Raw genomic sequence first — 25,567 nt, 5'->3', positions numbered from 1 at the left:
CACAGGGTGGGCCAGAGGCGGCTGGGCTTGCTCAGACTCCGTCCCGCATTCCATGTCTCCTGGGAGTCTGGCTGCTATTCTGGAGCCTTCCTTCCTCACTCGCAGACGTGCTGCTTCCCGGGCTCCGACTGGCGCCTTCTCTCCCCGTGGTGGTCGCGTGGGTGCACCCACACCGATCGATCCCCTTCACGGGCTGGCTGCTCAGGGCTCCGCTGTGCCCCTTCTCCAGAGACTTGCCCTGAGGCAAGGGGAGTCCCTTCATCCCCAGATGCCCAGGAAGTTATCACCCCCACCCCCCAGAAGTGACCCGCAGCCAACGGTGGATAGGTGCAAAAAAATTCACAAAAGCCCAGCCCCTTCTGCAAGGAGGGACACATCCGCAGGTCCGCACGCCTGCCAGAGCTCCAGTTCGAACTCTCTGGATAGAAAGAGCAAGAACGAGCTGTGCTGCCTCCCAGGTAGGCAGGTGGGTGCTGCGGAGGAAGCAGGGGCCGGGGGCTGGTCCGGGCTCCAGCAGTTCCTAGTGCTACAACTTGGGAGTTCACTATACATTTCTAGGCTTCTTTCCTGATTTGTAGGAAGTGGGTCGTAATTCCCACTTTGTTGCTTCGGTGTGGCAATGCCAGAGCAGTGGCAAAGTCCCTGCAGTGGCGTGTGGTGCACAAGATGACGCTGTAAGCATGGCTGCCTCTTCCCTTCTCTCCAGGAGGAGGAAGATCAAGGGGGGGGGGGCAGCTGGCAGGGAGGCTGGCTGCTTCAGGAACCATGCCCTCTTTGGCCTGTGGTCCCAAACCACCTGTCAATGGAAACTTCTGATGCCCCACTTTTGGTTTGGAGGCCATCGTGTCTGAGCACTGGCCGGCCAACAGGCTCCTGGGCCACGAAAGGCCCGCCAGGGTCTCCGGTGGACTTTTCCACGTGGCCCCCAACCTCCTCCAGCTCACACCACTGGGCCATTGCTCCCAGCAGCCTCAGGCCACCGATCAGGAAACCCCAAGCCAAGGCAGGGGACACAGTTAAGAATGATGGCAGCTCCACTCAGTCAAGAGGCCCCCCCAGCACATCACAGGCCCCCCTTTCCAGTACCTGCTGCAGAGGAAAGGGCACAGAGGCCACTCGGGCAAACTTCTACTTTGGGCGCTACAGGCAGGCCACCCCACCCGAACCAGACTTGATCTAAGGGCTGAGGCTAGGCTCACGCGTATGGTTTCCAGCTCTTGTCCCTCGCTGCACTCTTTCCCATGTCACAACCCCATGTGTCTGGGACAAAAGCGGCTGGCCAGCATGGGGCCGGAAGAAGGCTGGGATCTTCCCGAACCCTTGTCAGGGTCGTTTGTGGCCTGGGCCACTCCGTAAGGAAAGAGGATCCCCAGCACCAAGGAGAGATCACCGTCACCCAGATGAAGCTCCAAGAAACTAACCAGCAGGCATGGAATCATGGACGCAGGTAATGCAAAGGTTTCAGGACAGGACACCTCAGGAGGTGAAAATACCAAATAACAGGGCTGATTCTACCCAACGGGATTAAAATTCCTCCAAGTTTACTGCTTAAATCTTTTTCCGCAACAGGCCTGGGATACAGTGTTTTTCTAAATGTTCTGTTTGGTTCTGAGCAAAGATAATCCCATTCTAGACCATTAGCCTATTTTTACTCAGGCAAGATTACTCATAATGAGCCATTCTCTTTCAGTGAAAGATTATGTGCCACGTGCTTTACACACATTCTCTTACTTTATCCTCATACCCCAAGGCATGGTTTTTACTCCTGTTTTATCGTTGAGAAAACAAAGGTTCACTGAGGTTTCAAGTGACATAGTCACTTGGTCACATAGTCACAGAACCTTGCTCTGGCTGACTCTGGAGCTCACGCTCTTGGCTGCCATATTGGTTTATCCACCAAGGACAGGAGAGTTCCACGAAGGGAATGTTACCTCCTGTTCTTCTGTCCTCGGGCTGCAAGATTTTGAGGCTGAGATGCCCAGGAGGGTCGCACACCTGCCCACACTGAGTGGCTGCAAACACCAGCTTCATGGGGCTGCTTTTTGCTTCTTTAGATTCTACTGCATACAACAAAGAGCCTATGTTTTCCTAGTTGGGGCACATCCCAACGGGCAACTTGCTACTGTGGGAGAAAAAAAAAAAAAAGAAAAAGCAAGGGGAACAGTCCTTTAGCTCACTTGGATCTTCACAAAAATATACATTTTGATATCTTCCCCCCATTATTGAAATACCACATGGCCAATACAAGTTGGAATATGCAAAAAAAAAAAAAAGTAAACAGAAGGAAAAAATTACTCATAGGACTCTCCACCGATGATTTTTGTGGGCAAATTTCCTTCTCTCTGTAAGGGTTGGAATTTTAAAAAAATTATGGTCAGGATCACATTGCGTAAATATACTGATTTAGTCATGAGAAAATGTCATATTACATGGTTTTTTAAAATAAACCATCTTTGGCTGGCTACTTCATCTTCCATTGATTGGCTACACCCTATTTTCCTTAACCAGCTCCCCAATTAGGTTGGGCTGAAGCATGTCTAAGCCTTTGCTCAGCTCATTTACTGTTTTAGGGGCTCAGAGATCAATTTCATTTTCCTTGGCAGACAGCTGGCACCTAATGTAGGGGCATCTGCCTGCCGTGGGGCTTCCCAGGCGCCGCTTTCCCTATGTGCAAACTCTCTTCACTCATCGCCCTGCCAACGCCCGTGAACCTGGGCATTCCACCGATTTGGCAATGACCTCTGCCTCCAGCCCTATGGAACCCACACCGCGCTCTCGGACCAGCACCCCCCACCTGTGCCGGCACCGAGGCCAGTGTCGTGGCTCCCCGGCTTTACAGAGGTGAGGCCTTCACAGGAGGAGAGGGCAGGGCAGACTTTGCTCAGAAAGCCAACTTTTGGCCAACGTCTCCAGTTCCTGACTGTGGCACTTCGGGCCAAGACGGGCAATTACAGGGGGGGCGGGGGGCCGGGCCAACACGGCAGGGTGGCATCAGGGGATTCGGAGGCCAGAAGATGTGGGTTTCAATCCCAGTTCTACTTTTCTGCTGTGGAAACTGAGCAAATCACCGAACCTTAGAGCCTGGGTTTCTTTGTATTTATGAGAGAATAAGTCCTTCCCTGTAGGGTTTTTGTGGGAGTTACATGACATAATGCAAGTGAACTTGTCGAGTCTGGTTTTTGACCTAATCAAGGCAGTTAATAAAGGATTGAGATCATTCCCCACCCCACCTCCCTACCCCCAGGGATTAGCATTCTGTTCCATTGTTCTTTATACCAACCATCTCTAGTAGGACCAAGGAGCTCTTGTTTTCCAAAAAAAAAAAAAAAAAAAGTTCTCCAAAGCCAAGGCTGGTTAGTCCAGTAGCCTTGAGGCTTTAATGGCCCATTGCTCTGGCCAGATTATGTGCAGATAAAGGGCTCCCTGCCCTTATCCTGCTTGGGTCCCACACCAGACTGCTCCCAGTGAGGCGGGAGAGAGGGAGAGGAAGGACTAGTTAGACATCACGGTTCAAATCCATCAATTAACCCAGTGGTTCTCACACTTTGCTGCCCATTAGACTCACCCATGCAGCTTGTAAGGTTCCCTGATGCCCAAACACACCCTAGATCAATTACATCAGAATTTCTGGGCATGGGGACCAGCCATGGTATCAAGTTGAGCCACATTTGAGATCCAGTAACTTAACCGCTGTGGCTAACGAGCCTGAACCAGGGTTGTCTACCACGTTCTGTAAGTCCTCCACACACCTCACTTTATGACTTTCCGTGTGCTTCTGATAATGATGGAACACCTCGATCTGTTCCTGATTAACTCCTAGAATGGGAAGTATGGCGGCTATTCCAAGATCACACACGACACATATCTTACTGCATTAAAAAAAGTCATCTGTTAGCAGCTCGACTACAGACACATCTGAGGCTACTTCAGAAAAACGGCATCAGAAAACAAACATAGCCTTTCAGTAGCACAGAATGGCTACATTCTCCTCCACTGCCCCATTAAGTATTAATCAGTGGCTCAGGCCAGTTCTGGGAAGAGCACCTAATTGCTGGCTTCATAGAAAACCAGATTACCCGAATGCACCGACAACGGGGTCCGTCCCGGCCACTCCCGGGCAGCCAGGCGGCGGTGGCTTGAACACAGAGGCAGCACCGGGAGGCACCGGGCCCCCTCGGCCGCAGGGAGCTCGCTCAAGCGAACGCCCAGCTCTGGGGCGACACCCACAGCGGGGCCGTCTGGGGCCCACCTGAGCAGCCTCCCCGCAGGGCTGTGGTGCACCCCGGGACTGGTTCCAGCTGAGCTCGGAACCAGCGTGGTTCTGCTTCACTACACAGCACACTGACACCCCGAGGGAGTGGTTAGGAAGAGCCCATGTGTCGGCATCCGCGCATGCCCGCAGTGGGAACAACTGCAGAGGGACAGGCCCCGCCTGCCTTCGGGTTCGGAGCAGCTTCTGCAGAGCGCGGTGGGCCCCGCCATATACTGGATATTTGGACATGACCCACATGGCTCCTCCGTCCAGCCCGAAAGAGAGGAGACCACCTGCCATGATGCTCAGGCTGTCACCCGTCCAACATTGGCTGTCCACGCTGCTCCTGTGCAGTGTGTGGGTCCTCAGTTTACCCTCATGTTCCTGGAGTGTGCAATTTCTAGGAGTCAGAGCTCCCAGGCTGCTCGAGAGGCACCCCGTTCATTCTCACTTGCTTCTCTTCTCGCCTTCCTGCAGACACCCAGGGGACACCCAGCAGTTCCTCTGGTGGCCTCACACGCCTCAACCGGCTTCCTCCACCTGCAGCGGCTGCCGGAGCCCTCCACCTCTGCCCACACCCACCCTCACCCCTGCGCCGGGCCCCACCGCACTGCCCAAGCCCACCCAACCCACCACGAAGGTAAACATTGAAGACGTTGGTCGCTTCCCTGCCCTGGGCCAGCACACTCCTCCTTCCTCAGCCCCGCCCCCCCCCCCCCCCCCCCCCGCCCCCGCAGTCAGTCCTGCACCAGGAAGTTGATGAGGGCCGTTCTGGGGGACAGGAAAGCCTTCTTGATGCTTCGCCCCTGCAAGAGTCTGACACCCAGCTCGCTTTGGAGGATGAGCTCATGGACTTTGTCCTGGTCCCGTGCGACTCCCGGCGGCACGGGGATCTTGCCGCAGGCTTTGTTGTTGATCTGAGGAGGAGAAGATCGAGACAGACAATGAGGAGCATCCTGAGGGTGACAGGGGGCCCCATACCAACGCCCGCGGGAAGCAGGAAGATGCGGCACCAGCTTCCCCAGAGGACAGAGGGCAGGCAGGGAGGATAGGATTCATGCCCGAAAACCACAGACCGGGAGAGAGCGGATGGGGCACCACACCTGGAGCGCGCCCCTGCTGCAAGTTAGGTCAAAACCCTCAGTGGCCTCCAGGGGGAGAGGGACGGCTGTGTCATTAGGGATCAAGTTGAAGTTCTGCTCACAGCGAGTGTCACTGAGGATTTTACCCAGGTCTTGGGGGTGACCGGCTCCTGTGGAAGGCAGGCAACCTCCCTGCCGGGGGCTGGACTCCACAACGCGGCGCCCAAGCATGGGGACCGGGAAACTGGACCCACATCACCTTAACTCAGCCTTGCCGGGAACGGGCCGGTCCAGTTCCAGACGTCAGTGGCGATTCACTGAGTGCCGCTCAGTAAGGACACGCTTCCCAGCACATGTGAACCGGTATCGGCTTGGGGGGGAGGTGCTCCCAACGGCCCACATGGCTTCTGAGCAGCTGTGCTTCAGATCCTCCATCCCACCGCTCCCTTAAGAACTCTTTCACTAACGCTCCCGGTTTTTTTACTCCGTATTGTGAAAAGTTACCAGGAATAATTTCTCAGGTTGCAACCAAAGCCTATCAGGTGTCCCTCGTTTTTTTTTTTTTTTTTTTTCAGATGTACGTCGACCTCAGGGGCATTTTTCTTGGTTGCATCAACAACCTACGTCACTGGGTGGGAGCCAAAGATGGTAACACACTGTGTCCTGAAATATTCTAGAAAATGGTTCTTCTAAAAAGTGTGAGTCTCCTGGATGCAGGGGTTTGGTGTCCTAAAGCTGTGGGACTAGGGCTGCTGTTCCCTCCCCGCCCACGCCATCTTGTTTCTAAGCCACTGGAAGCCGCCTCCTTTCACGACCACAAGGCTTGCTTCGACCAAGACCTCGGAAAGAACTCCCATCCTGTCACACCAAAACCGCACCCTTCATGAAGTCCTGGGGCTCCCAAACACGGCAGTCTCAGAACTGGTTCTTGTTCACGAGTCACGGCTCCAGTCTCAGTTCTCACCCAGGGAAGAGCGGCCCAGGGCTAGGGCTCCCCCGGCCACTTGCCGTGGTGGGGTGTTGGGGGAGAGAGCCCGTGCTCTTGTGCAGACTCTTAGGCTTGGACTTCAGTTTTCTCTTCTTTAAGGATGGATCCCTCTGGATCGTTGAGGGAGAAAACCTGTCTGAAGGGACCAGCTCACTAGGCCTTACACTCCCTTGTCCCCTGGCCTTTGTCGGGACTCCCGGCCAGGATGGAAGGAGCCAGTGTGGGATGTCCTCTTCAGTACGTGGCCTCAGCACCATGACCCAAAATACTTCTAGACTCAGCGCCTCCCTGGAGCCTGGGGGCTGGCCCTCAGCTGTCCTTGGTGAGGCTTGTCCAGGGAGCTGAGTCATTCTTGACCCCGGCTGGGGCAAGGGTGGGGCTCGTGACCTCTGGATGTGGGCAGGAAGCCCAATGGGCCTTCCCACGCGGCCCCGGGCACCCTCTCCGGGCTTCTGGCTCCTGGGGCTCCCCTGAGTTGCCTTACCCAGGGCGGTCCCTTCAGAGTGAGTGGGTCTCCATCACACCCCACCTCCTGACACGAGGCACCAGTTAAATGGACAACAGAAGCCCAGGTGGGATTCCACACTGGACCTGGCCTTCAGGGGCCTAAAGGGGAAGCAGCTCTTTCAAATCACCTCAAATAGTGGCCATCTGACTTGGGAGAAGTCTTCCAGTCCCCATTTGGTGGCCCTGCAAGCTTCCGTTTTTGCTACCTTCCCTTACTACTCACAGCCTCGGTCTAGGGCCTCAGCATCCTTCTCCCGGACTTTTCCAACTGCTGCCTCACAGGTCCCTGGCCGTGAGCACTGCCCCTGTCCCACCCATGGCCACCCAGGGACATGTGATAGCTAGGAACAATGAAAGCTCCCGCTGACTAAGCTCTTGCTCCGTGACAGGTGCTGAGCCACGCAATCCACCTAAGCCAACCTATTTCTCCTCCCATAGCCCCATGAGGGACATGCATGACCACTCTGTGCCCATTTTACAGACGGGGAAGCCGAGGCACATGAGGTGAAGCCAGTTCACCCAGCAAGCGGTGGAGACAGGAGGACCTCCTGGGTCCGCTCCTCCCCCTGATCAGATGCCCTGCCAGCCCCCAACCCTCTCGGGGTTGGGGCCTGGCCTTCTCCCCAGTGGCACCCTGCCTATGCCCAAGTTCTAGCCTCGCCACAGCTCACAGACCCGACATCACTGAGGGCTGTCTCTGCCTTTGCTCCCGGCGATCAGGCATTCTCTGCCACCAGGGAAACACTGCTCCTCTTTCGAGCCCAGGCCCCACGCCCCCTTGCAGCCATGCCCGGCTGCCAGAAGCAGCGATGTCCACACCAGCAGCTATCGGCACCTGCTATCTCCCCGGGGGAGATAGGGCCCCCTCCTGTTGCCATTCCCTCGCCTGTAAAATGGACTTGGTCACACAGCTGCCTCGTCTGTGACATGGGTAAACCAGGGCCCACTCCCAGGGCTGTCGTGCAGGGTAAACGAGTATCTGGAAAGTTCTTAGGGCAGCGCCCAGCCCTTAGTCGGCGCTCACTACCTGTTAGTGGGTTTTGTCATTAGTGCGTCCAGAAGCAGGCTAAGCAGTGCCTGGCATTATCCAATCTAATTCTTTCCACAACGGGCAAAGCGAGACACTGAGTTCGCCCCCTTTCGTTGTTGAGAAAACAGAGGCCTACAGAACTATTCTGTGACACGAAGACTTCCAAGCAGGATGGTCTCACTCCCAAGCTCTATGCCTTAACCTGGAGGCTACAGAAACTCCCCGTGCGCGTGGCAGTCGTGGGCCCCTTAAGATGGTCCCTCCTGGGCACTGAGCTGCTCGAATCTAAGGCGGAGCCTCCGGGCTGGGGATTCCCGGCGTTGGGCCCAGCCCTGCATACTACGGGCGTGGCGGGCCTGAGCCACGCTGAATGACACTATGCTGTCACCGCATCTGCTATTTCTGGCCAGGGCCCCAACTGAGGTCACACGGACACAGAACACAGGCCCCCACGGAAGTTCCACCACGTGGCCCAGTGCCCCGAGTTGGAAGTTCTCCAGCTGGGTAACCTGCAGGGAGTCCTACTCCCGTCTTAAGCTTTGGGTTTTCACTCCCACAGTGATGTAAAACCATTTTACCAACGACCGACCAGAACTAGATGTCTTTTCTACAGCGATTGAAGTGGAATGGTATTGTATCGACTCAAACTTCGGTTTCTCAAGTTGGCACTTCTTCGTGCTGAGGACAAGTTCTCAGGGGTACACGGGATTATTTCTTATAAATGTTACTTAGGGTAAAGAAACTTCTCTGTGCCACAAGGCTATTTTCGGTTTTGAGGCTTTGGGGAAGAAGCCCACCAGGGCAGGCCCACGTCCTCCCCTCCGTGGGGGAAGCAAAGTGGGGCTGGGGGGGAACTAGGTGCCAGGGGAGGTGGTGTGGAGACAGAGTGGCTAGGAAGGGGCCGGGTCTCCTGCACGGAGCCGTCTTTCCAAACACCGACCCGCCGGTTGGGCCCATGGTTTGCACAGATGCAGAAGAGCTGGGGCCTGGCCAACTGGGCCCCTGTGAGGCTGGGCTCTCCCTCAGCTCCTGGGTGGTGTGTTCATGGCCCTTTTCACCATTTGCAGCGATTTTATTTATTTTTCTTTCCTTTTCCCGATCTCTCCCACTCGGCTTTCAGCTCCACCAGGGCAGGGACCCTGTCTGTCCCGTTTGGTTTTGTACCCCCAGAGCCCACCACTGTGCCTCACCCACAGCAGGTAACTCGATCATTACTGACGAATGAGCAAATAAACTTGGGCAAGGTGACCAACTTTTCCGAACCTGATTTCTCAACTGAAATCAATGAGAATGGAAATGCCTATCTGACAGAGTGATAAGAGCGTAATGAAATCTTGGATGTGAATGACCTGGCCCCACGTGTGGTTCAGAGACGTGCCAAGGGGCCCCCCGTTCCTCTTTCCCTCTTCAGCCACATCAGCATTAAGTATTCCTTATAATGTGTTTCAGAGCAAACACCCATTAAATATGTAAAAATTACATAAAGGATAAACTATCTGAGTTATTTGCTCTGTAAAAGGTTGAAATAAAAAACTACTTTTATGTATCTACAATGATGCCATTTACCAAAAAAGAAGAAAAGAAAAGAAAAGAAAGAAACGTTATGTGGCCTTTCTGAAATAGCTTTTTTGGGGAGGTGTTCCTGCTCTGCCAACCTGCTCACCATCACCCTCCTCTCTAAATGAACCAGGAGCCGCCAAGGAGACTGCGACACCGCAGGAGGGCAAGGCAATCAGAACCTATAAAGCAGGACAAGCTTATGTGGTCCACCTTCTCATCCCTTGAGGGCCGTGAGCGCTTGATGCTCACAAGCTCGTGGTGTGTGGTGACCTCAAAGCTAAAGTGTAAGACGGGCGGGGCGGTCAGGCCGAGTCAGGCTGGGTGGGCCAGAAAGGCCCGACGACCTGCCCCAGTCAGGTTCACCTCCGGCTCTGGGGCTGCAGGAGACACTCACCAGGACGGCCATCTCCACCACGTCGGGCTGCTGGAGGAACTGTGGGTCCACGGCCGGCCACGCCTGAAGCAGCACACCGGCGTCCCAGGCGTAGTGGGCACACAGCTTCCCGGGCACCTGCGCCAGGCCTGCAACGTCAAGGCACAGAGAGTCACGGGGCACACGCGAGGCTTATGGAAGCAGGGTACACTGCTTTCACCCCAATGCAGCCTGGCTTGGAGCTGCCTGATGCCGCACCTCAGCTTTACACAGCTTACCGGGCCCCCCCCCCGCCACTTACTTTAGCCCGGTTTATCATCCTGGGCTGATAGGTAGCCCCCCCTTTTTAAATAGTACCCAGAGCTGTACAGATGGATGGACACTTTGTTCTAAAGTGTGCATTTACAAGGGCGCCTGGGTGGCTCAGTCGGTTAAGCGTCTGCCTTCAGCTCAGGTCATCATCCAAGGGTCCTGGGATCGAGCCCCGCCTCGGACTCCCTGCTCTGTGGGAAGCCTGTTTCTCCCTCTCCCTTTACTGTTCCCCCTGCTTGTGCTTTCTCGCTCTCTCTATCGAATAAATACACAAAGTGTGCATTTGGAAAAAACAAGGCTGATTTTCCTTGGTCTCTGCAGTTCTGTTGCTGAAGGAACGCCTTTGTGCTCCTGAGAGCGGATCCCAAAATAATGAGCCATGCTCATTTCCTTTCCTGCCTGTGAATACTTGTGGTCTGCGAGGGCCTCCTACCCGGTCCTTTTACTCATGATCACTGGAGCCAACATGCCGAGAACAGCTGGGTGCCCCTTCTCCACCTTCTCAGAAGGATCTCAGCCTTCACGCTACACTTCTTCTCGAGAGGGGTTCCTGCCAACGACTGAATTGGAAAGAGCCGGCCTTGGTTCAGGATGGGTCAAACGCGAGGAAGCAGTGAGGAAGGAAAGTCCCCCCCAGTCTTGCGTCCTAGAGTGCTTCGTGCTGTAACCCCAAAGCCGAGGCGGCTGGGCTCAGTGCCCACAGGGCTGGACGAGGACTGCAGCCAAGGTAGGGCTACTCGCAGGAAAAGCTGTGACTGCAAAGCCTCTGCCGATCTCACGAGCACAAGAGGTGCCCCCAAATGCGCAGGAAATGCACACAGCAGAATACAGAGCCCGGGGTGCTACCAGCATGGCCACATCCCCCCTGGCTCCTCATCCCCCCAGAGGGCGCTGGGGGGCAGTGAACGTGGCAGTGTGCCCACGCCGGGGCGGAGCTGTGGCCGCTGCAGGGCCTTCGTGCTGTGGATGGCTTGTCCAGGGGAGCCGGAGGGGGGTGGCCCTTGCACACCTCCTCCTCACTATTAGCACTGAGCCCAGGAGATGCATTTGAGGGACGGGCCCATGCCTCAGGGGGGGGTCTGAAGCCAACTTGCCAGATGGAGGGAATGAATCCCACCAACACCAACACCAGTGCCTGGAACACTGGGCTGGACTGACAACGTTTTACTTTCCTTGAGGGCAAAGTAATGCGTGCTCCTTGCAGAGAATTTGTAAAAGGTCAAACTAGAGAGAAGAAAATCATGTTCATCTGCACAGGACTTTTTAAACTTTTGATTTTTTTTTAAGGATTTAAGGACCATGCAAAGCTACTCCACGAAGCTGCTCAAAGTGGCCGTCTGCAATGCGTGGAAGCACAGGCCGGAAGGTGTTGGTCACACCGCTTTCCTGACAGTTTTGCTGCCCAAAAACCGGTCGGCCCCTCTCGGACGTGCGCTCGGTGACACAGCTGGTCTGCGTTCTAAGCTCCAGCTGTTTATGTCGCTGGCAGATGGCTACAGCCAGTTCCAGGACTGGTCTTGGGTTTTTCTCTCTGGTGCTCTCGCTGTAAGCCTGGGCTGCTGGTCAGTCTGAGGGGAGGGAAGGCCTGTCCGCGTCTGTGGACCAAGTGTTGTCAGAGCTGTATTCCTGGGGCCCTGCTGGCCCCTGTACCCTGGGCTTCCAGCACTTACTGACGGACCTGCTCCACCGCTAACAGATGGGCCGTTTGGCAGGAGCCGAAAGGAGCTTCCTGCTCGTATCTCAGAAGGGGTACTATTAAGACTCTTGTCTAAATACGAGACAGAGGTCACAGAAGGGAGATGATCATTTCGTTACTTTAGCAGGCTGGCCCCGTATGGCTGGTCCTGTGACCCAGCTGCAGTGGGAAGGATTCCAGAACCTCCGCATGGTAGTCATACAGGATGCCCGGGAGATGAAAGGGCCTTGGACACAAATGTTCTGGGCAGAAGTTGTTGCAAATTCCACTTAAAAAAAAAAAAAATGAGGAAGCCCGGCCTTCCTGGGGCAGCCTGGGTCCCCAGCAGAGTTTCTACACAGACGGGAGTGGGGCCACCCTGCTCAGCGCGGCGGGACAGAAACTCACGGCTGTGGGTTCTCCACTGTGTTTTTGCCTCCCTACTCTTTAGGGAAGTACAAAGACCTAACGTTTGCATAGCAAATAGGATGGTTTCTTTATAGAACACATGCCAGGTCGAGAGCTGGCCTTTGGGCAGCACCTGGAGAAAGTCTGCACACGGGCTGGGATGGGCCAGAGCCCTGGCATGCAAGGCCACCGTGCAGGGCCAGCCGTCGCCTGTGGCCTACCCCCCTCCTGCCCCTCCACTGGGAGGGCCGTTGTCGCTGACCTTCCTTCAAAATGACTGCAACAACCCACGCAAGCTCCTCGCATGGTCTGAGAGCTGGGGAGGTCACCACGCCCCCGGGGCGCCCGGGAGTGGGTCTTGGGGTGGGCAGCCTCTCTTGTTGGCCACCATCAGACCTGCTCCACCCCCCACCCCTGTGCTCACACACACACACACACACACACACACACACACACACACACACACGAGGCTGGACTTGGGGACTCCATGGCCTCTGAGGCCCACTGAGCCTCATCCAGCCCTGGCGATTCCAAGAAAATGGATAGGATGGGATGCCAGTTCATTTTAGCCTTTACCCACTGAAGGAATTCCACTGACGTTATTTTGAGCTAACAACACCAATGCCGCACACATATTTGTACAGAAAACGCCATCAGAACGTCAGTGAGAACTTCTCCTCTACAATGGTCGCACACACACCCCTACGTGATTTGTATGTTTGTAATTGTGTTGAAATTAAGGGATACAGTGCATATGTATAGCAAAACACTAAGCTATGCTATTTCGCAGGCGTTTTCATTTTACGAAGAAAAATGGATTCGTGGCGGCAGCCTCATGCTTCAGGATTACACGCCTGTTCCGAATGCCTGGGGGGGCATGGGGTCCCCCTCGCTGTCACCTCACAATTACGGTGCTGATGGGAGACCCAGAGCTCCCACGAGGTAAAGCCTGGAATCCAGAAAGAAAAGAATCGCCGCACAGCCATAAGAGTGGCCGGAAAACAGAAACGTTCACAGGAGGTCGTAAAGAAATGTGACCCCTCTGCCTGCCTCCCCCTGTGGTCCCGTGTAAACCAGGACACTGAGAAGGGTACACTCTACAGAGCTTACACAGATCTCATCAGTTGTTATAAGCACTAGCACGACAAGTGGGCAGCTTCACATAACCTTCGCCACAGTCAAGATCCAGGGCTGCTCGGCCACCACTGGGCTCCTCGTGGTCCCCTCTATATGGCCACTGCCCCCTCTGCCCAGTCCCTAAGCCCTGGTGACCACTGATGTGTTTTCTATCTCTATAATTTGGTTATTTCAAGAATGTTACATAAATGGAATCATAGAGTATATAACCTTTGGAGACTGACTTTTTTTCACGCAGCATAATCCCCCTGGGATCCATCCATACTGTTGTCTATTAGGAAGGTCATTTTTGACGATGATGAAATTACACCTCCAACCGGAGTACCACCGAGAAGCTCCCTGTCCGGTGATTTTCTACTCTTTTACTGTCCACCAACAAAGGAAACCTTGTGTCCTTTGTCTGGAAACAGTATCAGTGACTCCAAACACAAAATTTCCCTAAGCGAGCAGCTAACACCCTCAGCTGGGGAGCACAATACTCTATTATGGTACACAAAAGTTAACTGTGTGGATTCAGATGTGGTGCCTTGAGCTTCTCAGATCCAAAACTTCAGGAAGGAAAAAAGATTTCCTCATCCTGTTGCAGTTTACCAACTGCGAAGACGTTGGTTCTCTTTCTTACTGAAGGTCTCCACTGACTCCTTAAGAGATTGGGGGGGGGGGGGGGCGCCTGGGTGGCTCAGTCATTAGGCGTCTGCCTTCGGCTCAGGTCATGATTCCAGGACCTGGGATCGAGCCCCGCATCGGGCTCCCTGCTCGGCGGGGAGCCTGCTTCTCCCTCTCCCACTCCCCCTGCTTGTGTTCCTTCCCTCGCTGTGTCTCTCTCTGTCAAATAAATAAATAAAAATCTTAAAAAAAAAGAGAGAGATTGGTAGGGGACTCTTCAGCTTCTCTGGATTGTTCTCTTTCTGTCCATGGCAGTGATGGCCATTTTGCGCACAGGACTCCAAATCTCCCCTAGAAGACAGATCCCAATTCTGCTGCTCTTTGGGGGAGAATCTCTTCTGTGAAAATCTGCTTCTCTAGGGAACTCTAGAAAATGGCAGTTTCTGAACATTCCACCCTCACCGTCTTCCCTTTATAGCCATTCTGAGTTATCTGTCGAAGACACGGGAGTGAAACCAGAAGCTACATGAAAGCAAAGTTTTCTAGAACAAATGAAATGTGTGTAAAAACTGTCCAAAGCCCTGGATCGAGAATGACTGACAGTGCGGGATGACAATGATGCTCCTCGCGATACGGTGCTTCTGACTGCAAAGGACTCCCCACACCCTGAGACACCGGGCCTCTTTCGCTCTTGGAGAGGCGGGAAGGAGTCACGTCTCCATTCTCTACTGAGGGCACCTGACCCGCACCTGTGACTTAATGACCAGGGTGCCACACCAGGTGCGTGGGGCTCCTCAGTTGACTCTGTCATGGACCCTGCGGCTCATTCAGAGGCTGTGACATGTACACATGTGGAGAGCCACAAGACAAAGGTTTCCCATTACTTCCTCAAATTAAAAAAAAAAAAACAAAATTAGTTGCTACGAATTTGTAAAACTTGAGGGAAGACCGCCCTCCCCCAGTTCTCCCACAAAGGCCCAGAACAGAGCCTGGCACATAAAATACGTGCTCAATAAACCCAACTGAATGAAACACTGCAGCAAACCTCACATTCAATCTCTACCGACTTACTATGCCACAGCTCACAAAAGCTGTGTGTGATGCGTTGGAAAATTCAGGGCGCAAGGTTTGGAATGGGCTAGTTTCTATCCCGATGCTCTAGCGTGTGTCCTGTCGGGGATCCTGCCGTGCCACAGTGTACACTTGGTTCCTAAGAACTGCCACGGAGGGACAGGGCCCTGGGGAGAGGAGATCCTCTCTGCCCGCCCGCCACACAACCGAAGGGGCGTGCAAGAGGGGGATGTTTCTGCCAATCCCACTGACATCTGTCCTTCGTGGGAGAAATGAAATGCGGGAGGAAGAAGACAACGCGGGACGAAGCAGGAAGATAAAAGGGAGAGGTGTGCATGTTCCAGGATAAGAGTAAGTTTATTACAAATTAGATTGGTTTGTTCTAAAGCAAAGGAAGACTAGGAGAGAATGAACCGTGTGCCATTTAAAAAACTTAATGTGGTTGCCGATGCTAAACGAAAGAGTCATGTTTCCTTCCCAAGGGGAGGACAAAAGGCTGCCTGGCAGAATATGGAATTAGCGTGGCAGGGCCTGATACCAACCTCCCTTTAGGGCGCTCTGTCTCTTCAGCAAAGAATGGGTAAGCGTCTCTTCCTCTGTAGGCTGTTCTAAACCACCACAAAGGACAGAGGAACCCAAAGCAATTTACTTGGTGGAGTCAGTGAAACCCTCATGTCCAAGCCTGACCACACACGCTGAGAAAAACTGGTCTTCCTAGGAAAACAACTGCCAAATTCCAAATAAAACACTAGCAGATAGGATTTGACAGTAAACTCAGAGTCCGCTGCACCCATAGTCCAGAAGAATCTATGCCGGGAGAGCTTGGTATTAGGTGATCAATTAACTGGGCAATAGTGATATCAACAAGGCAAAGGGGGGGAAGTTAAAAGCAGATGATACAAACACCTCAACAAGTGAAGGACGGATGTTAAATAAAATATAGCTCCCATTCCTAATATGAGTTCTGGAAAACAAGGACAGAGAGCTGCTTCCTTAACATTATAGGGATTATCCGGGTGCCTGGGAGGCTCAGTCAGTTAAGTGTCCCACTCTTTTTTTTTTTTTAAAGATTTTATTTATTTAATTGAGAGAGAGAGAGAATGAGATAGAGAGCATGAGAGGCAAGAGGTTCACAGGGAGAAGCAGACTCCCTGCTCAGCAGGGAGCCCAATGTGGGACTCGATCCCGGGACTCCAGGATCATGACCTGAGCCGAAGGCAGTCGATTAACCAACTGAGCCACCCAGGCGCCCCAAGTGTCCCACTCTTGATTTCGGCTCAGGTCAGGATCTCAGGGTCGTGGGACCGAGCCCTACACTGGGCTCTATGCTCAGCGGGGAGTCGGCTTGAGATTCTCTCTCCCTCTCCTTCTGCCCCTCCCCTACCCTGCTCACACTCCTTCTCTCTCTAAAAAATTCTTAAAAAAAAAAAAACACAAACCCCAAAACATTACAGGGGCCGTCTGGACCAGCACCTCGAACATCCCATAGGGTTTTCTGAGCAGTTTAAAACATTATGTACACAGACACCAAGCCATAACTGTTAGAAAGAAAGAGAACACTCATCCTTATCTGCTAATCACAGAATCTTAGCACGTCTAAGAGGATTTTACCCCCTACCCAACGTAGGAGAGATTTGTAGGGAATCTGGATAAGAGAATAAGCATGCAAATAAATTTTAAAAATTACATCCCAGCCATTACCAGTCAAAACTGATAGAAAAGACTCCAGTCACAAGAGCAAAAATAAAGACATAACAAAAAAATACTCGGGAATACTCCTTAAGAAATGCATAGAGTCAGAAGAAAAACTACAAAAGAAATGAACAAAACTATAAAACTCGATTCAGCATAATGGAAGTCTTGAATGAAGAGGGAGATGGGGTGCCTGGCTGGCTTAGTTGGTGGAGTGTGCAACTCTTGACCTCTGGGTTGTGAGTTCGAGCCCCACGCTGGGTGTAGACATTACTTAAAAATACAATCTTTTTTGGGGGCACCTGGGTGGCTCAGATGGTTAAGCATCTGCCTTCCGCTCAGGTCATGATCCCAGGTCCTGGGATCGAGCCCCACGTCTGGCTCCTGGATCGGTGGAGAGCCTCTGCCTCTCCCCCGCTCGTGCTCTCTCTCTCTCTATCTGGGTGTCAAATGAATAAATGGAATCTTTAAAAAAATAAATATTTTTTAAAAATTTTTATTTATTTTAGAGTGTGGGGGGAGGAGCACGAGCAGGAGGGGCAGAGGGAGAGGGAATGAGAATCCCAAGTAGACTCCGTGCTGAGCAAGGAGCCTGATACGGGGCTCGATCTCATGACCCTGAGATCACGACCTGAGCCAAAACCAAGAGTGGGATGCTTAACCAACTGCGCCACCCAGGCACCCCCAAAATAAAACCTTAAAAAAAATAGAAGGGAGAGACAGACCACATGGAGGTCTGGAAGGGGTAAAGATGTAAGGACTTCCCAAATTAATTCTAGGTTTACCCACATTTCAATCAAAATCTCAAGGATGTTAATAATAAAATTATACCAGAGTTCTACTGGGAAGAATAAACAGGTGAGAAGCGCTCAAAGACTTATGAAAAAAGAAATGAAGGGAGGCTAGCACACCAGATGTTAAAACTACGTTGAAAATCCAATAATTAAATCAGTGAAACAGAACACATACTTCAAAAACAGACTCTGGAGTGGAAACGGGCTAACTTTTCAGGAAAATAGTCTGGCAACATAGATTGAGAGTCTTAAAAACATTCCTATCTTTTCCACTTCAAGGGCATCATCTGAAGTGGAAACTCAGATCTCTGCCCAGAATTGCCCGTGGCAGATTACGGGAGCAAATGCTAGACACGTCACCCGAACAGTTACCAAAGTCATGCCTGGGGGCAATTAATGCAGTGATTAAAAACATTTACAAGTTAAAAAAAAAAATCAAAATGTTTGCAAGTGTATCTTGTTTTTAAATTGGAAATACTCACAGATGAAATTTTACTTGTAAACCCTTAGGCAACCAGCTGGAGTCCCAGGTAAAGCAAAGGTGGCCAAACTGTTGCTCCACATTCTGTCTTGAGTCGGTCCTGACAGGCTACATGAGGCCTCTGACACCAAGGCCAAGGCCTGGGGGCCTGAGCTCCTCTAAGACATATCCACCTGCTCTGGCCCCATAAGGTGCGTGGCCCTGACGTTCATCCTCACAGCAACAAAGTCATAAGCATATCACTCAGGACTTCAGAGGGAGGGAGTGGGCCCAGGTTGGGTTATTCCAGCACGCAGGGCGAGTTTATCACCAAGGGATTGCAACGTCCTTGCAAAACCCCTGGAATCATGACAGAGGCTCTCGTTTGTGCATATTCACCATGGATCCAGAGATTTGAAGATGTCCATCAAAAGCCTTCATGTTTTGTATCCTTCCTGGGCAAGCACTACATTTAGGTATGTGTTCTAAGGATTTCATATGTGAACAAAAAATTAGCTATTCAACTTTTAAAACAATGATGTGTTATTATAAAGGGTCTAGGTGTCCAGAAATAGGAAATGGGAAGACACTATAAACCTCACACCATCTGAAAAAGTAGCTCCACATTAAAATTAACAAGAAATAGAGATGACAAAAAAGAAAAGAAAGAATTAACTATTGAAGACAGTTTAGGGTAAAGAATGTTCAAATTATTTCTTAAAAGGACAGGATGTTGGTATTTCTAGTGAGGGCCTTTTAGAATGACCAATGCGCCCTGAAAATGCTCTCAAGAGGCGGCCCTACGAGAGAAAAAAAGCGCATGAAATCTTGCCTTAGGCTTTCCTCTGAGAGCCAGGTCTTTTTTTTAAGATTTTATTTATTTATTTGACAGAGAGAGAGAGAGCACAAGTAGGCAGAACAGCAGGGAGAGGGAGAGGAAGAAGCATGCTCTCCGCTGAGCAGGGAGCCTGACGTGGGGCTCGGTCCCAGGACCCTGGGGTCATGACCTGAGCCGAAGGCAGCCGCTTAACCGACTGAGCCACCCAGGCGCCCCTGAGAGCCAGGTCTTAACAGTAGAGGGACACAGTCCCCCACCTGCCTGTGCATCAGAATCACCCGGGAGCTGGCTAAAAACTCTCGTCATGGGGCGCCTGGGTGGCTCAGTCGGTTAAGCGTCTGCCTTCGGCTCAGGTCATGATCCCAGGGTCCTGGGATCGAGCCCCGTGTAGGGTTCCCTGCTCAGCGGGGAGTCTGCTTCTCCCTCTCCTGCTGCCCCTACCCGCAGCTCATGCTCTCTCTCTCTCTCAACTAAAGTCTTAAACAAACAAACAAAACAACACTCTCCAGTCATTTCCCCAGCTCCAGAACTGGGACCTCCAAGGGGGCGGGCGGGGTGGAAGCTTCCCCACTTAGCCAGTGAGCCTCAGTCAGGGGGACTCGCTTCAGTGCCCAGTTTAGGAAGGACGGTCTGCTGGAGAGACCCGAATCCCAGTTTAAGTAAATTTTAGATCTGCAGCCTGACTCCAGGCGTCCTTTTCTCCATCTGTAAAGTGGGACTAACCCTACGTTCCCCTCTTAGAAAGAGAACGTGGGGTCGTGGCCTATGGAGAGCGGGAGGCTGGGTTCGGAGAAAGAGCGCCCCGCGGGGCCGTCCGCATTCCCAGAGGGGCGGGTGCGGGGCGCCAACGCGGAGAGGGGCCTTCCCCTTCGGCAGGGGTGAGCACGCAGAAGTACCCCCATTCCGACTGCAAGGCACAGAGGTCCCTTGGTACAGGTGCCAAACGCTGGGCCCCACGCCTGAGGACATCTGGGCCCCAAGTCGAGTTCCACGAGAGGCTGGGGCACATCCAGGTTAGCAGTAGCGGGTCTGGCGAGGATGCCCCCACCTACCTGCCCAGAGCTCCGAGGTGATGTGGGGGGCCATCGGGGAGGCCATCACTGTCAGGGCACACAGCGCGTCCTCAAACTCGGGGCTGTGGAGGACCACTCTCTGAGAAGCTTGCTGAGGAACAGAAAAGAACGGTGGAAGAACACTGAGGCGCACGAAACAAGCCAGGGCACGGAAGGCCAGAGACCCAAGCAGGTAGGCAGGAACCCTCCTTCCCACCCACGTTTGCTCCGGACACTGAACTCGCCCCTTTTAGTCACAGTATTAAAAGCAGAGCAGCAATAGCAATAACATGTACACTATTCCTCGCGGAGCATGGACTACGCCCTTGGTCTGAGGCTGATTCGTGTAGTTCCCACCAGTACCCTTGGAGGGTGCTGTTCTTACCCCACTGGAAGGGTGGAGAGGCTAAGGACCACGGAAGGGGAGCAATCTGCCCCCAGGTACGTGGCTGACCAAGGGATGCGGCCCCCACGAGAATCCAGCTGTGTCTTTTCTTTTTTTTTTTTAGTTTTTTATTTATTTATTAATTTTTTTAAAAAGATTTTATTTATTCATTTGAGAGAGAAAGAGAGCACACGCACATGGGAGAGGGGCAGAGGGAGAGGGAGAAGCAGGCTCCCAGCAGCTTTGTCTTAAATCAGAGTTAAACTCCTGACCGCTCTTGGAGGTTTCCCGTGCGCTGCAGGACCCGTGAGACATGCAGAGAGACTTGCTCACAGGCTTTGCAACGTGGAGCGCCCAGTGCTGGGGTCCTCCCGCCCCCTCGGGGGTCTCATCCTCCTATTAAGCAGCTGTGCTGGTAACACCCAGTTTCTTCCTGCGGTGCAGCCTAGTCACATAACGTAGCCACACCCACTTAATTTATGGGGTACCTACTCCAAAAGGGCACGGTTTCTGCCCTCAAGGAGTTTACAGCCAACTGGGGAGAAAAGTGACAAATGAATCGAGGGTGCCACAGGATTCCACAGGGTGTGGGTGGGGAGGGAGGGTGGGGAGCAAAGCAGGGTGTGAGCCTGCGAGTGTAGACCAAGGACAGCCTGGGGGGAAGTGGGCTGTGGGAAGAACAAGGGTACTGAGTTTCCCAGAGGCTGGCTTCCCCTGCTCAGCGGGGAGCCTGCTTCTCCCTCTCCCTCTGCTGCTCCCCCTGCTTGTGCTCTCTCTGTGTCAAATACATAAATAAAATCTTTAAAAAAACACACACACTCAGCAAAGAAAATCTGGGAAATACAAAACCACTCACAATTACACCAAACAGAAAAAAAAAAAAAAAAAACCTGATGTATTTTATCCTGGTCTCCAAAAATGCAAAAATATGTGAATATACACATCTGTCCACATACCCTTTTGCTAGACCGGAATTTTTATCCTCTGAGCACTTCTGTATTGTCTGTTTATTTGATGTTGTATCATGAACAGTTTCTGGTACTAGGGATTCCTGGAAGACACGATGTGAATGGTGGTGGCACATCTCCTCCCTATTGATATGATATGAGTCATTTCACGATTTCCCCACTGGGGACAGCTGGGGTTCTATGTCTCTGTGATTATAAGTCACCTGCCAATGGGCAGCCTGGAATCAAAGGGTCTAAACGACTGTAGGGATGCCAACCCCGGAGCCGAAGTTCTTCCTGGCAAGGTTCCATTAACCACACGGCCACTGCTGGGGTGTCAATGTCTCACTGTCTCGGTCATAGCAGGGACTTTATGTTATAAAGTCTCTACAAATTTGATAGGTTAAAAAAAAATAGCATCGTGTTTTTAGTTTGCGTTTCACGATAATTAGTAAGGCAAATATTTTTTTTCTGCCAAGTTTACAGATTATCTCTATACCATTTTCTGTGAGTGATTTTCTTTTCACATCCTTTGACCATTTTTAGGTCAGGTATTTTTATATTCATATGTAAAGAGCTCTTTACATATCAAGGATGTTAAGCCTCACGTCTGACATATTTGTTATAAAATGTTTTCCCCAGTTTTTACCTGCTTTGTAACATGGCATGTTTTAATATACTAAAAATGGTGAGTTCTATGTAGTCAAACCTGTAAATTTCTTCCACTGTTCTTAAAGTCTGGGAAGAGCTTCATTATAAAAGGCATGTGGTAATAGCTTTAATCTACATTTTTTGTTGTTGTTTGTTGTCCAAACAGCTAACTACTTGCCTAACCTCCATTTGTTGACAAATCCTTCCCCTGGCAAGAAAAAGTCTAGTCACATGTGGCAAGAAGAGGAATCTATGCTAAAAAGGCTGACTTTTGTTTTTAGTGAGCACAAATCTGACTTGTCCAGATTAAAGGAGTGTAACATGTTAATGATGCCAAGGGGGTATCAGATCAATCAGGAGAGCGGGCAGCGGAAGCAGGAAGAAAAGAGCAGAGCCGCAAGAGAAGGGGGCTCGAGTCTGGTCCTGATCTGTCACTAATCAACCAGACACGTCATCGAACCTCCCAGGGTGTCAGTGTCCTCATCTGCAAAATATGGGGGTGGGGGAGGGGAGTGAGGGGGTGGGCTTTGGACCAGACAACCTTTAAGAACCTTCCAGCTATAAAACTAGGTTGTGACTATGGAAAACAGGCTTCTTTACGATAACAGAGCCACACCAAGGAGGTGACACCATGGTCCTGCTCTCTGTCCACCAACCAGGACCCTGCAGGCCACCTCACAATGTGGCTCAAGGCCACCCACCCGCCCCTGCTACCAGCAAATGAGGACAGGGGGGCCACTTACCAGGAGGGCACTGCTGAGTCCCATCAGCTGAGAAATTACAGAATTCAGTGAGAAGTCCTCTGTGAAATGGGTGGTCACCTATGGGTAAAAGTTGAATTACTCACTTTCTTCAAAATCCCTTTGAGCTTTCCACAAAAAAACCAATGCAACACAACAACAAAGCAAATGAATTATCCAAAAAATGTGAATTAAATGAATGCAATCAAAGAAATTCATAAATGCATTCACTATCTCAGATAATCATGGTAATGTTTCATTGGCACAAAGATTTTAAAAAATCAGGGTCAAATGGTGTTTCCACTGTCCAGCGTTTCCTGCCCCGCCCCCCCCCACATCTGGGACAGTGTTGGTTCTCCCAGCGGGGACATCAAACGCCTCTAACCACCTGGACAGGAGGCAGGACCCGCAGACGAGTAAACATCAAAACAACAGGAGATGGGGTACAGGATGTCCCTTCCCTGTGGCTCCATGACTTTCATTCACAATGAAGGTTATTCGCATATGGGATAAGGTGAGTTTTGCGTTTTCAAATACGGAGTCAACACAAGAACACTCAAGCTGACTTGTCAGCTTCTTCCTGTTTGTGTGCTTCTCGATTTCGACCACGGCCAAGAATACAGAAAGACAACACATCTAAAGATGTCAAGAGTTTCCAACTTGTCGAAATACCCCAGTTCTATGATCTGACAGAAGAATGTGCCAAATCCAGACAGGAAGTATGTGGCATGAAAACAGTCACCCAGGCATCATTTACATCACAAAGTTCAACTGCGTGAGCTCTGTGTCTCTACACTAGAGTGGACGGGAATATTCCCTGAGGACATGTCACCAAGGGGCGCCTGGGTGGCTCAGTCCTTAAGCGTCTGCCTTTGGCTCAGGTCATGATCCCAGGGTCCTGGGATCGAGCCCCACGTCGGGCTCCCTGCTCCGCGGGAAGCCTGCTTCTCGCTCCCTCTCCCACTCCCCCTGCTTGTGTTCCCTCTCTCGCTGTCTCTCTATCAAATAAATAAATAAATAAATAAAATCTTAAAAAAAAAAAAAAAAAAGAAGTGTCACCGAATGAGACCACGCTGGACCCAGGGCCTCATGAAAACCCTGTTTCTTCAATGTCATCAGTCACCAGAGTCCAAAAAAGTGACCTTGGCTGACTTTAAAAGTTCAAATCAGCAATTCTAAAAAATAAAAATAACAGTAAAAATTCAGCCTAAGGAGTGACACCCGCTAAAAATAGCTCTGGATCTCCTTAAATGCCTTCTTTCAAAAACATATGACATTTACTTCACAAAGTGCTTAAAAAGGCAAATGTCATGGTATGGTATCCGACTTCTAGAGAAGAAATTTATAGGGATTTGTTATCAGTGAAGAATCTTTTAAAATGAGTCCGGGGGGCCTGGCTGGCTCAGCCAGTGGAGCGTGCAACTCTTGATCTCAGGGGCATGAGTTCGAGCCCCACATTGGGTATGGAGATTACTTAAAAAAAGAATCTTTAAAAAAGAAAAAAAGAAAACGATTTAGACAATAAAACATTTTCTAAGAAGGTAACATGAACACGTCATTTATTTGCAAAAATTAAACCACAATAATTCGCACAGATACCGTGTAACAACGTAACTGGGTGGGGAAGGCCTCACTATGCGGAGCATCCAGGAACTTGGATTCTTGGCTCTGGGCCTCATCTCTGCCCCCATCTGTAAAATGAGGAGGCCAAAGAGCAGTCTCCTCATGCCCCTTTCAGTGCTACACTTCTGTTTCTGTTCATCTCGTACGCGGTGGGTCAGCAGCGAGACCCTGCATTTGGGTCTCTGCCCCAGAGTGTTAAGTGTGGAGCCGGTGGGAAGGGGGCGTCCTCCCGAGATCTGGGATGGACACGTGGTGGACACCGTTTGAGGAAGCCCTTTCCTGAGAGCATGTCTTTCCATTAGAGCACGTGGCCGGCTGCTCCAGCTTGGTGAGCTACTCGACACGGTGACGGCAACCCTTCAAGGCCGGGGGGATGCCACGGTGAGGAAGGAGTAAGGCCAACAGCGGCCCGCCCCAAGGCAGGGTGGTCCACCTGGACCAAGTGTGCTCAGTCACAGAATTGACCAGCATCCCCGGAAAGTTCCTGACCTCAGAGATGACTGAGTTCTTGTACTCCCAGAGCTTCTTGCTCTCGGCTCTCTCCTCATCACTCAGCAGCTGGGGCCGGGGAGCCGTCCCGGGAGCCCTCGCCTCGATGAAGCGGGTCACCAAGGCCCACAGACGCTGTTGCCACCTCAGCACCCCGGGAAGGGCATCGGCTGAGTTTCATGTCAGGAAACGAGAGAGAGAGAAAGACAGACATGTGAATGACTGATCTGGCTCTCCCCAAGCCCAGAGAGGCACGGGTGCATTGAAGACATGCTTCATTGTGCCCCAGTGGGAATTATGGGGGCCACCCTGGCCTCTAGCATCCGGGAGCTCAGAGCAGCACGGACTCTGTCACACCCCAGAGCCCCAGGTATTCGGCGTACTGGACCGCAGGGCTCCTCGGAGTGCCGCCCACCAACCACCCCGGCCCACAACAAGCTCAGAAGCCTGGGCCATGATGGGCCCCCTGTGCCCAGCTGCCTTGAGTAAGAAAGCCTGTTGCCGCAGAGGTGTCCCCAAAGACGCCTGTGCCCTCACGTGTGCCCTCTGTATGTCCCCAGTGATTCCAATGCAGCCCATTCTGGGACTGGCCCCTGTGCCACACTTATCACAGGCAAGGGCGTAAGTGGTGATCCAGGCATCTGGCTGCTTCTGCCACAGCAACCGAATGACCACTGGACCGTGTATTCTAGGACATCCAGATACCCAACAAGATTTTACTCACGCCTTTTCAGATCTAACCAACTCTGCAGAGACAAATCTCCCCTGAGGGGCTCTGGAGGCTGCTGTGGGTGAGGGAAGGGGTCACAGGAACATCCGGAGCAGGCCCTAGGGCGGGCTTTTCTGGGCTGGGAAGGGGTGATGACCCTGCCCCAGAACAAACCTTTCAGGGTAG

The 25,567-nt window shown here is 52.0% G+C and overlaps 1 protein-coding gene across 5 annotated transcripts in view; it reads right to left on the bottom strand.

The window, feature by feature from the left end:
• Positions 1–1,285: 1,285 nt before the first annotated feature.
• LARS2 (leucyl-tRNA synthetase 2, mitochondrial) overlaps positions 1,286–25,567 on the bottom strand; it is a 149,751-nt gene continuing 125,469 nt past the window's right edge. Inside the window, exons 16-20 of one of the 5 annotated variants that reach the window (XM_027585308.2) lie at positions 24,673–24,842; positions 22,564–22,641; positions 19,838–19,949; positions 9,814–9,941; positions 1,286–5,169 (exon numbers count right to left, since the gene is read on the bottom strand). In XM_027585308.2, coding sequence (XP_027441109.1) covers positions 4,990–5,169; positions 9,814–9,941; positions 19,838–19,949; positions 22,564–22,641; positions 24,673–24,842 — 668 coding nt within the window. In that variant the 3' untranslated portion in view covers positions 1,286–4,989. Of the gene's footprint in view, positions 5,170–9,813; positions 9,942–19,837; positions 19,950–21,196; positions 22,305–22,563; positions 22,642–24,672; positions 24,843–25,567 lie in introns of those variants that run through there. The other 4 variants (XM_027585309.2, XM_027585307.2, XR_003518245.1 and 1 more) reach the window with 4 other exon arrangements.

Source organism: Zalophus californianus, chromosome 1 (assembly GCF_009762305.2).
Source record: "Zalophus californianus isolate mZalCal1 chromosome 1, mZalCal1.pri.v2, whole genome shotgun sequence".
In the NCBI taxonomy this organism is placed as follows: domain Eukaryota; kingdom Metazoa; phylum Chordata; class Mammalia; order Carnivora; family Otariidae; genus Zalophus; species Zalophus californianus.
The sequence above is the reverse complement of the archived record's forward strand: the minus strand, read 5'-3'. Positions and strand labels throughout refer to the sequence as shown.